The following is a 12,601-nucleotide window of genomic DNA, read 5'->3' as shown; positions in this document are numbered from 1 at the left end:
AACTTGGAAGTACCATGCAGATGGGAAGTAGTGGTAAAAAGGTGGCGGTAAAGCTGCAAGCACACATATAGAGATACAGACTGTTCTTGAAAAGTTCTGCAGATGAAGAAGTTATTCAGAGTGACTCTTTATCAATTATTCTCTATCAAATCTACTTCCATCTTCCCTGATGAAGAAATCACATAGAGTGATTTCCTATTATCCACAGTGATGCTAGGTCTTTGCATGAGAGGCAAAGAAAAGATTACAAAGCAACAAAAGAGCATCTCAAAAGAAACCCTTCTCCTATCCCAGTTCATGTTACTTAATAAAGCAAGAGAAAAATGCAATATGGACTGTTTCTGATTTTATGGGCTGCAATGGGTCAGGTGGTAAACGTGAATTACAGATATAATAATTAATCAGCCGCTCCTTCGGGGGTAAGCGCTACATAAATATACGTCTGTTTTATGATTTTTCAGACTTGCATAAGAAATAAATGTTTGCCTTAGAAACAGACATCAAGTTTCTCCAAGTGTTTGAGTGGATACTTTTCAAACCGTGCTATTGAAAACCATTTACACATGTTGTTCTAAAACAATGAGAACTATTGTTGCTTTTTGGGCCAAAGTCAGTTGGTAGGTAAAAATAATGGTTTGGCACAGAGCAGCCCAGATCCTTCTCTTCTCGGGCACTCTTGGGTGCTCCTGGCCCCTCCCTCCTGCCGAGTGCCCCCACAGCAAGCAGCTTGCTATGGGGGCACCCAAGCCGCAGCTTCCTGTGCCCATTTAGACAGGGGGGCACGGCCCGGCCCCACCTCCTCTCTTTCCTCATTGGCTCACTGACTTTGATTGACAGCAGCAGGAGTTTCGGGCAGCCAAGTCTCTTGTGCAACCTCGCTGGATCAAGAGGGGGCTAAGGTAAGTATTGGGGGGGGGGGGGGGGTTGAAGGAGGCTGCTGCACACAGAAGGCTTTTGAATTTAATGCATAGAATGCATTAAGATGAGAAAAAAACCTTCTGCCTTTACAACCACTTTAAATATGTTACTGAAGTCAACATTTAGCTAACCAGGTCAACACAGCTTGACCTTTTGACATATATGACCTATGACATGTATGATACAACAGTGCCATTTAGAGGTTGAATTGGGAAGTGTTTCTCTCATTAAAGTTAACCACTTGCCAACCGCCTAACGTACATGTACTGTGGCAGGTTGGCTCTATTGCGCGAAATCACGTACCTGTACGTCATTTCGTGCAACAGCCACTGGGTGACATGCGCTGGTCGCCGGAGGCAGGATCACACGCTGATTAGATAGAGGGGGAGCCAATCAGCTGGTCCGGCGGACCCGATGTCCTCTGGCCACCCGTGATCGTTCCCGAGAGAGGCAAACAAGGCAAATCGCCATTCTGACAGGGGAGAAGATAGAGATCTCGTGCTTCTGCTAAGCAGAAACATGGATCTCTGTCTTCATCCAGTCACAGCAACCCCCACACACAGTTAGCAAGCACTCCCTAGGGACACATTTAACCCTTTGATCACCCCTGATTTTAACCCCTTCCCTGCCAGTGTCATTAGTACAGTTACAGTGCATATTTTTAGCACCGATCACTGTAATAAGGTCACTGGTCCCCAAAAAGTGTCAGGTGTCTGATTTGTCCGCCGCAATCCCGCTAAAAAACGCTGATCGCTGCAATTACTAGTAATAAATAAATAAAAGTGGCATAAAAATAACCCATAGTTTGTAGATGCAATAACTTTTGCGTAAACCAATCAATATACGCTTATATTGGCCTAAATTGATGAAATTAGACTTTTTACACTTTTTTATTGGATATGTTTTAATTGCAGAAAGTAAAAAATATTGTTTTTTTTTCCAAAAGTGTCGCTCCTTTTTTTTTTGTTTATAGTGCAAAAAATTAAAACCGCAGGGGTGATCAAGTACCACCAAAAGAAAGCTCTATTTGTGGGGAAAAAAGGACATCAATTTCATTTAAGTACAGCGTCGCACGCAATTTTCAGTTAAAGTAACGCAGTGCTTACCACTGATTTTATAAGTCTGTCAATTCATGTGACTTTTTATGCACATGTTTGAAAATACAACTTTTTGATAAATAAAGGAATTACAAAAAAAAAAAAAAAAAAAAAAAGAATGCAGTATCACAAAAATGACCTGGTCACGAAGGGGTAAAACCTTCCGGGGCTGAAGTGGTTAAAAAAAAAAAATCCCCTGCAAGGCAATTGGATAATGTGCTAGTACGCATCGCATGCTTCCCTTGGAATGAAGCCCTCCAGCAGTGCGCTTGCAGAGCTTCCATCTTCACTCTGTCTTCCTTCCGGGCTCCAGCTGCTTGAATAGCCGAGCTGTGATGATATCACTCCTGCACATGCGCGCGGGAGGCTCAGCCACGGCACAGAGCTCTGAAGGAACAGCACAGGTAATGCCGTTCCTTCAGAGCGCATTTGCCAGTCAACAGCTACCAAAAGAGCGAATATCTCCTAAACGGTGCACAGTTAGGAGATATTCATTTTACCTACAGGTAAGTCTTATTATAGGCTTACCTGTAGGTAGAAGTCACAAAGCGGACTTTATTATTGCTTTAAGGGGCAGTGTTAGGCCTGAAGTTTACATAAAATCCCCAAACATTATATGTTTTCTAAAAGCAGACACCCTATAGACTAAAATAATCGTAGTTCCAATTTTTTATGTCACATGATATTACCGCAAAGGTCTAGGAAATACAACATTTTAGTAAAAAAAAATACAAAGTTAATTTTAGGGGGCACAAAACTGCAATTACCCAATTTTTGGGTAAAATATAAAAGCAGAGGTTGACCATAGACGACACTTTAAAAGCCCCCTTATGTCATCAGTTTAGCGTTATGAAGGAGGTCTGGTGCTAGAATTATTGCTCTCATTCAGGTGTGTGCAGCAATATGTAACACGTGTATCGCAGTCAATGTTTTCAGGCATAGGCGCCCTGCCGTGTGCGATTACGTTTGTACGTACGTATATGTGGGGGGGGGGGGGGGGGATTTTATGTGCTTGGGTGTAACTTACATTTTTTTTTTACTCCCCCCCATCAGATAGGGCACACAAGTCCCCTATGTGATGATTTTTTGCTGACAAGTTTGCTTTAATGCCAGGGTCTAAAAAACCCTGGCTGTCTCCCCTGAATGTAATGTAATGCAATGCACCACATTACATTCTTTCCCGGTGATATTGTGAACGGGGACTCAGAAGTGACATCACATGTCTGCTCTCCTCCCACCCCTCTGCCTGGTGGCACCTGCTAAGTCAGTTCCGGGCCCGCAGATAGCAAAGCGGAGTCCGGGATACATAACGGCGGGGGAGGGGGGGGTTTGGTTGCGCACTGGGAGCATTCAGATGGCACCCCCGGTTGCCAGCATGAAACTTCTGGTCCCCATAGGCACCTGGGGTTTGTCGAGCCCTGCTTTGGGTAGATCTGTCAGTCTTGTATTGTTTTCCTATAGTTGTAATTGTTTGTATGTACTGCATTTTAGTTTAGTAAAGGCATATTAACACACTACAGAGGTCTCAGCTTCCTTGGGTTTCCCGCAAGAAACTTTATTAGACAATATCCAAAACTTTAATCCTGTGCTAGTAAACACAACAAGAACCAACTCTTGGAATTGGAAATATGACCATGGAGGTGGACATGAAAATGTTAGGATAAATTCTGAAGATAGTTGGGCTAATGTAGTGAATCTTTAGAAGATGATCAGCCTCTTTTAAAAGCTCCTGCCCATAGTGATCCTCTTATTTCCAGACAAACTGCAGTTTTGGTGTGGATTACATTTCAAGAACTATTTTTCCTTTCCTACAGCAATTGCTCACCGACAATTCCATCAGCTTCTTGTCCACAGCACTTGGGTCCTCGGGTATTGTGTCATCCAGGCCCAGCTTGTTCTCGTAAGTAGACAGGAGATCTCTGCTTTTCTGCAAGCTGCCTTCTAAACGATTGGCTGCCTCAATCCTACAAGACACAACCAGGTTAAAAAGAAAAGAAGTCTTACTATCCCTAAAGACCCCAAATATACAAAAAACAGAGTAGACATGGTACAGTTACAACATGAGCTCAAGAAAACATGGGCCTTGTTATGACCTCTGTTCCTGCAGCCCACTTTCTCTATTCACCCTGCACTACATAGTTAAAGTGGTTGTAAACCTCAGGTGTGAAATATAAATAAACCATATCCCTCTATATTGTATACTTGTCTCAATCCAGAGCACTAATGCCCCGTACACACGGTCGGATTTTCCGATGGAAAATGTCCGATCGGAGCGTGTTGTCGGAAATTCCGACCGTGTGTGGGCTCCATCGGACATTTTCCATCGGATTTTCCGACACACAAAGTTGGAGAGCAGGAGATAACATTTTCCGACAACAAAATCCGTTGTCGGAAATTCCGATCGTGTGAACACAAATCCGACGGACAAAGTGCCACGCATGCTCAGAATAAATAAAGAGATGAAAGCTATTGGCCACTGCCCCGTTTATAGTCCCGACGTACATGTTTTACGTCACCGCGTTTAAAACGATCGGATTTTCCGACAACTTTGTGTGACCGTGTGTATGCAAGACAAGTTTGAGCCAACATCCGACGGAAAAAATCCTAGGATTTTGTTGTCGGAATGTCCGAACAAAGTCTGACCGTGTGTACGGGGCATAAGTGTCATTTCGGTCTGCCACTTCATTCCTCTACTATCAGCGTGAGTCACTTTTGACAAGTTTTTCTGACACCAAGAGAAAAAAGGTGACGGGAGGGATCTCAAACTGATTGACAGCCTCAGCTCCATTCCTGTGTAAAGGGGGCATGTCCCTTCCCTCCAATCAGCTCTCAGAGCTCCCCTTGCCCTCACTGAGTGTAATTTCAGCTCTCCAGCCCCTTTTTTCTGACAGCTCAGACAAGCTGTATACATTCTGCACTTTGAAGGGATGTAGAGAAGACTGCAGATAAACTGATGCAACTGGAAGAGTTTTTTTTTTAATCTCTGTGTATCACCTGAAGCCTCTCTGCTCCCTCCTCTGTGCTCCTGACGGATGAAGAAAGATTTTAACACTTTTCTGCCCTTTTGAAGGGGTGTAGAGAAGAGAATACTACAGATAAACAGTAAAACCTATGTAGGAGGATTTGTTTCCTCCGTGTATCACCTGAGGCCAGTCATTGGGTATATATAAGGGTTTACAACCACTTTAGCTTGAGGTCCACAGGAGTCAGCTGGGAGCTATAAGCTGCAAGTGAAAGACCTGAGTTATATAACAGCCAGAGGATGCCAAAAACAATCACAATGACTCACAGTAGGAACTGCTCTGTTTCAATCGTATGCTCATTGTGGAAATACTGACAATTAGGTTATATCTTGCCAACTGTCTGACTGTACTATTATTGGCTGAGCAACGCAAGTTAGATGATGCAGAGCGAGGTTGTTAATGAAGAAGTGAGTTGGGGGGCCCCACCAAAACCTTGCTATGGGGACCTGAGTTTTGTAGATACACTCCTGCCTATTGTTGTTTTGAAATAAAAAGGGGTACCCTGAGGCAACATATAACCACTAACATAATCTATTCCTTCTATATAAAAAAGAATAAATGAGAGAATCATCAGTACTGAGGCCATTATGATGTGTGGCTGCCTCTGTATCATTACAAGCCGGTGTTTTATTGGATAGTGCCTGCGCATGCGCAGTATGGAATTGCACTCCAGCTGATTTGCTGCTCAGCTGGCCCGACGTCACCATGGCGCATGCGCACATTGTGGGAGGTATCTCCCGACGGGAGATACCATTTCACAGGCACAATTGAAACCTATACAAACAGCGGCAGGAGACCGTAGTTGTCAGATTGTGCATCGCTGCTGCTGGAGGACGGCTAGTGGTTGTGTTGAAGGGCTGGTTTTGTCTGTGTTACAACCCGACCTTTCACACAGGTAAAACACACCAAACCTGCCCTGCAACACAGACAGAACCGGACCATAGCACACTGTAAAGCCGCCCCGCAACAGCGAGGCACAATCTGACAACTACGGTCTCCCTCCGCTGTTTTTATAGGTTTCAATTGTGCCCGTGAAATGGTATTTCCCATCGAGAGATACCTCCTACGTTGTGCGCATGCGCTATGGTCACGTCAGGCCAGCTGATTGGCAAATTAGCTGGAGTGCTCTTCAATACTGCGCATGCACTTTTCAAGGGCAGGCACTATCCGATAGAACACCGGCACTCTGCCATTGCATGAAATTCAGGTACCACAATGGAGCCCACCTACTTCCGTAAACGCGTACCAACAGCCCTGAGGAAGGGAGAGGCAATTCCCCTAAAACGCGTTGGCTCAAGCTGTACATTTTTATACTCTCAAACAATTGTAATCTCATATCAAGGGTTGTACCATTTGGGACAACAGGTGCTCCTCCCTCTTCATTCAAGCATGTTTTTGTACAATAGACATCTCTATAATACTAGTCAGGTAGCAGCCAAACTCCCAAAGGGGGCCCAATCCCAGCCACTCAACAATGGAACCATCTATTAACTACCAGTGCAAAACATTGAGAAAATGGCCTTAGCAGGACTTTACTACTAATTTAAAACCTGCCTGAAAAGCCCCGTTGGGGCCATTTTCTCTATGTTTTGCCTTTTGTATTTAGGGATGTGGCAGTAAGTCTATTGACCTTTTCAACACTAGGCTATTATTTTAGATATTAATTATTAACTACCAGTGACCTTCTCAATTATTCCAGTGTGGTCTCCAGCTTAAACCAGTCATTATGAAGTGTGGGGAATCCATACAAGACTAGTAGGACAGAAACCTGCATTGAAGCATTAGGGCCTGTGTGGATGAACTTTGGTTCACTTCCAATGGGTTTTTCATTCCCATGTGAAACTATGGGAATGCAAAACCCATTAAAAGCAGGTCAAATCTAGGTCAAAAGGAAGACAACTGCCATGAAATGACACTGCCTGTGAATTCTGAGTGATGCCATTAACACAAGCCCAAAGCCCCTGAACACAGGCCCTTACTCTACTGGGTCCTCAGGTGTTTCCTCGTGGTACTGTTGGAATGCAAACAGTTACCCTACATAAGGCAGTGTTTGTATTTAGATTTATATACATGACTCCTAGTCTTGGAAGGCTTAAAGTTGACTTTGGTGGTCTCTTACTTGTCTTGGGAGCAGTTCAGGAGCTCGTTAACCTTGTCATATTTTTTGTTGGTTTCATTGACTTTGCTGCGCAGGATGGGCGTGCTGGAAACCTCTGGAGATTTGGACAGATAAACCTCACACTCCTGCACCTTCATGGTTTTGTCTGGCTCTATCCGACGCACGTTATTGGCAATATTCTGCAAGGAAGAAAAAGATGTAAGAGCTTTGCAACAGACATTCCAGTTTGTCAGTGAAAGACTACAGCCGATAACATGAAAAATACCAAATCTACCATTTATATAGACAGTGCTGTAAGGAGACACAAAAGGAATCACACTGGAGAGCCATTTGGTACTGCAATCGGCGGTGTATCTAAACCCAAAAACAAGAAAGTGTAATAAATTGCATATTACATGTCCTTGATGTGGTGGTTGCATTTGTTTCCTTTTTCAGAGTTTTTCCCTTTATTTTCACCTGGTCATCTTGCCAGTAACACACTTCTTATCCTAGGGTGACAACGCTCACTCACTGTACCGTATATATAGAGGAATCATGGTCAACACCTGCGGCTGCTCTCCTGATTAGGACTACAAGCACATTTTCCTATCTTTATCTCCACAACATCGGAAGTGGGGACAATTAGAAGTTGACAGAAAATCGCCTGTAATTCCAGTTCATTTCACAGAAATTAACAAGAACATTGCATGTCTGTTAAGATCAGTGGGTATTTTCTGTACTTGCTCTTAGCCTAAAAAAAGAAAACAAATGCATCCACCCCATCTCAGGACTAGTAAAGCTACAATTGATTACATTTTTTGTCATCTCTCTGTATGCAGAAAATCACTCCAAATCCGTGAAGATACTATACAAATTCCAACTTTATCTACGTGTGTATTTGTATTGACCTAGCTTCCCGTGTCATAGACCTTAGGCATAGTAATTGGTGGATTAGGCTCCAAGCAGTGTCTTGCAGGGGGTGATGGGAATGAGGGACACCTACTAGCAAATGTATGTAGGCATAGGACATGCCCTCTGCCACACCCCATTAAAGGAGAATTAACCCCCCAAAAAAGTTAATCAGATCCACAAGAGCTTTTTTTTTTTAGCACTACTATTCCTTTATATTGGCTTTAAAAATTTACAAATGGAGCAATTTAGAATTTGGATGAAAGGTTTAGCACTGGGAAACACTTTTTGAAAGATAAAAAGTGCAATGTATATACAACTATATAGATCAGACCAAAATGAGGGGGATAGAGGGACATTGCTCCAAATCAGGGACAGTCCCTCAAAATCGGGGACAGTTGGGAGCTATGTGGTAGTCTGCATTTCTGGGTTGCCCTGTCAGCATTGTGTGTGGGTGAAGTTAGGGGTATGTAAGGATACATTATGGTCAGGCCCGGATTGGCCATAGGGCAAACCAGGCACTTGCACGGTGGGCCAGGGCCGCCAGGCTGCAAGTCCTTGCGGGGCCTAAGGCTTGAGCCGCTCATCCAGCCTCTCTCCGCGGCCACTCGGCTGCCAGTTAAGCTCAGCCATTGGCGCCGGTGGGAGGAGCTAGGTGAGACGCCTTCGGCCTCTCCACGGCCGCACGTATAGGTCAGCCGTCGGTGCCGGGGGGGGAGGAGCCAGAAAAGACACCTTGGAGCCGGTGTTCTGCTGAGAAAGTTCCCCTCGGCGGATAAGGACCCCCCTGTACTGTGCAGGTGCATCGCTTGCGCAGTACGAGCCGCCGGAAATATCCAAAGCTGAATAGCTGTAAGTCAGCTGTACACGGCGCCTGTAACAGGGCCCCTCGCGGGCTCGCTTCGCTCGCCACGCTTCGGGCACGGCCTCGCTTCACTTGCCACTTTTTTATTCTACCTCTATGTCCACTTGGATGGTGGGGCTTGAACCTGGACTCAGGGCGCAGGCGCCGCGTACAGCTGACTCAAGGTTTTCAGCTTCGGCTATTTTCGGCAGCTCCGTAGTCGTTCATACTGCGCAAGCGCTGCGCCTGCGCAGTACAGGGGGGTCCTTATCCGCCGGGGGTACTTTCTCGGCAAGACATCAGTCTTCTGTCGAGAAGTGCCGGATAACAGAAAATGTGAGTTCAGCCCCCCCATGACCTGGATAAGAGGAGCAGTGGGGGCGGCTGCACATCTTCCTCCTGCAGTATCGGAATGCCTGCGAGAGGTAGAGGAGAAGCAGGCATTCTGAGACTGCAGGAGGAGGATGAAGAGAATGATTCTTCTATATGCAGCCGCCCCCACTGCTCCTCCTATCCTGCTGCTCCCCACCTCTCCCCCATGCTCTCTATCACCCCCATGCTCCCCGCCACCCCCCCATGCTCTCCAACTCCCCCCCGTGCTCTCTGACCCCCCCGTGCTCTCTGCCTCCCCCCCATGCTCTCTGCCTCCCCCCCCGTGCTCTCTGCCTCCCCCCCCCCCCCGTGCTCTCTGCTTCCCCCTCCCATGCTCTCTGCCTCCCCCTCCGTGCTCTCTGCCTCCCTCCCTGTGTTCTCTACCTCTCCCCTGTGCTCTCGCCCCACCCCATGTTCTCAAGGTTCTTCCCTGTGTTCTCCAACCTCCCATGCTCTTTTCTGGTCCCACCACCTCCCCCCCACACCTCTGCTGGGTTCCCCCCTCCCCTCTCTCAGGGCATCTGTCAGGGTGGGGAAGGGGCCAGGTAACATGTCATGGGCTGCTCAATCCAAACTGCCCGGGCCTATTTTTTGTCCCAGTCCGGGCCTGATTATGGTGCATTCTGTTTTTACAAGTCTTACTTTTTTTTCAATAGAAATACTTCGAAGATGATCAGCACTTTTTTGGTGAAGATAGAACGCCAATTTTTGTTTTACCTTGGCGGGTCAAAAAACGCATTATCCACTAGTAGGTGATGGCGACACCCATAAGCCTGTGGTTTGCGAACATTAATGAAATTCACCAAATGGAAGCACATGTAGTAACAGCTAACCATTAGGAAGAATGCTGCTGTAAAACGTGGTTCCACTGGACCGAGTTTTTTTTTTTTTAAAGGTAATCACTGGACCGAGTTTACCTGCTCCTTGGAATGCAGAGACATCGTAGGTTCACAGACATAGTTAGGCGTTCTAGATACTTTTAGTGGTTCAGGACGATGCCTTCTTCCCACAAGCATCCAGATATCGCACACTCCCCACCACCTCTCCCCCCCTCCCCATGTCCCTTTCTTCTTTCATAAAAGTCACCCCCCCCCCTTTTTTTATTGGTCCTTTTGTTAATTCTCCTACTTTCTTGTTATACATTGGAGGGCCCTCAACTTAGTCCAGGGTGCATGACTAGTTGTGATGTGTCTGGGGGTTCTTGAGCTACCTTGGGTACAAATCGGCTATGTACTCATTTGACTTTACTGACTATAGCCTCATATATTATTGTTAATGTATCAGTAACTAGATATGTCCAAGATACACTGGATATGTTAACTTACCTATTATATTATGTCATTGGATTTGTTGAGCTGCTCATCTCCTACTTGCCCTTGTTGAAAATTATAAATAAACGTATTATCCACAAAGACCTCCTTTCTCTACTCTGGCAGTGGGATGGTTTTAACTGATGGAATAAAGATTTGTGTTTTATTTTAACCATGGGAGGTGCTAATCATCTTCTAATGATTTTTATTGTTTGCACCCAAAGAGCAACACATAATTTGGGAACTCTGTATAAAAAGAGGTTAAATAAGCTTATTTCAAGTGAGCTGGATGGATTTTGTTACTTTCCTTTTCACAAAGGCAGCAAGCTTTAATTCCATTGATTCTATCCCTGGATATTTACATAAAGATATGCAAGTCATACATACACCCCCAGGTGCTCAGTGGTACCAGGCCACACTGCTAACCACAAAGGCAGAATGGTGTCATGTGGGTTTCCTGAGTATACTTGACACTCACCTTAATTTCCTTTATCCTCTCAGAGCTATCCTGCACAGCACGATTCTGATCCAGTGGTGGCCGGAGGTGGGAACTGATGGCTTTCTCTTGTCTGTCCAAATCAGAGATGACTCTGTCCAGTCCAGCTAACATCTGTCTTCCCTGTGTCTCCTGGGCATTGGTGGTAGCTGCAGATAAGTAGTGAGTAGATTGTTAGTTGTAATTCTGTATAACCGGTACCTATCTTACCAATACAGAGGTGTGCTTAGTGGAAGTGCTAAACCCAATACATGCAGATGGCACTCTGAGTTTAGAGGTTCCCAAATTATATATGATCTTTGGTTGGTTGTATTTAGGGTCCCCTGTCAGGTTTTTTTTTTGCCTATGCCAAGGTAGGAGGTGAGAGATGCTGTGCATGCCAGTTATCCTGGTGTTGGGGGAACTTTAGAGGGCCAGTTAATGGGTCCTCGGAGCATGTTCAGTCAAGAGACATCTGGGAAAACCTACAGACACATGAACTCGCACCTACAGCTATGAGCACCTTAAGCTAAACTGAAAAACAGCTTGAATATAGTTGGTTGCATGTCTCTTTCTGAACCACAATATTAAATAAAGGCTTCTTGTGGAAAAGTTGGTTGCAGATTTAGGTTGTTGTGGAAAATATCTTGTGTTCACCTTGGACAACCCTAAGCACTGGCAACTAGCATCTAGTTTCTCCTGTACCGTCTTTGATCTGCAGATAAGTTACAGTTGTCATCACTGCCAGACTACAGATTATATATCAGTTGGCATGAACTGCCAGCAACTTTCTACAACCAGTTTAGACTTTCACTGGCCTAAAGCAAGTGCAAGATATTTTATGAAACTCCTGTACAGACGCAGATTGTTACAGCCACTAATTAGATATGCATTGTCATGCATCAATAATCTTTGAGACTATATTCATAAAATAGAATGAATGGACTTTGTGAAATAAAGTAAAAATACCAATCATTCACAAGAGGAAACTAAAACAGCTATGACCCTCCTGAAGAAGGACAACAATGGTGAACCATCATGGCTGTATTTCTGCCTGCTTTTCGATTATTCCCCAAGATGGTGCCTTAGGGAATAATGTTTATCTTGCAGGAGAATAAAATTGGTGAAGCATCAAGACTGCACTTCTGCATTCTTTTCTATAATCCTCCACTACTGGAACCATGAAGATAGTGCCCTGAAAGGACTATCTGAAAAAAGTAACTATCAGTAGTATAAAGCTGGAAGACCATCATGTCTGCACTTCTGCATGCTTTCCATTAATCCTCTACTACTGGAACCATGAAGATGGTACATTGAAATGACTACCTGAAATAATTATTCTTATGCTTTCCCATAACCCCCAATTACTGAAACCAAAAAGATGGTACATTGAAATGACAAACCCGAAAAAAGTAACTATCAGTAGTATAAAGCTGGAGGACCATCATGTCTGCGCTTCTGCTTGCTTTCCCATAATCATCTACTACTGGAACCATGAAGATGGTACATTGAAAGGACTACCCAAAATAAGTATACTTACCCATAACCCCCCATT

General features: G+C 44.8%; 1 protein-coding gene across 1 annotated transcript in view; it reads right to left on the bottom strand.

Moving 5' to 3' along the window:
• PPL (periplakin) overlaps window positions 1-12,601 on the bottom strand; it is a 138,013-nt gene that overhangs the window by 15,312 nt on the left and 110,100 nt on the right. The window contains exons 14-16 of the mRNA XM_073636357.1: window positions 11,050-11,216; window positions 7,158-7,336; window positions 3,841-3,979 (exon numbers count right to left, since the gene is read on the bottom strand). Of these exons, the coding sequence (XP_073492458.1) occupies window positions 3,841-3,979; window positions 7,158-7,336; window positions 11,050-11,216 (485 nt within the window). The remainder of the gene's footprint in view (window positions 1-3,840; window positions 3,980-7,157; window positions 7,337-11,049; window positions 11,217-12,601) is intronic.

The sequence above is a fragment of the Aquarana catesbeiana genome, linkage group LG06, assembly GCF_042186555.1.
Source record: "Aquarana catesbeiana isolate 2022-GZ linkage group LG06, ASM4218655v1, whole genome shotgun sequence".
Lineage (NCBI taxonomy): Eukaryota > Metazoa > Chordata > Amphibia > Anura > Ranidae > Aquarana > Aquarana catesbeiana.
This window is presented reverse-complemented; position numbering and strand designations above follow the sequence as displayed.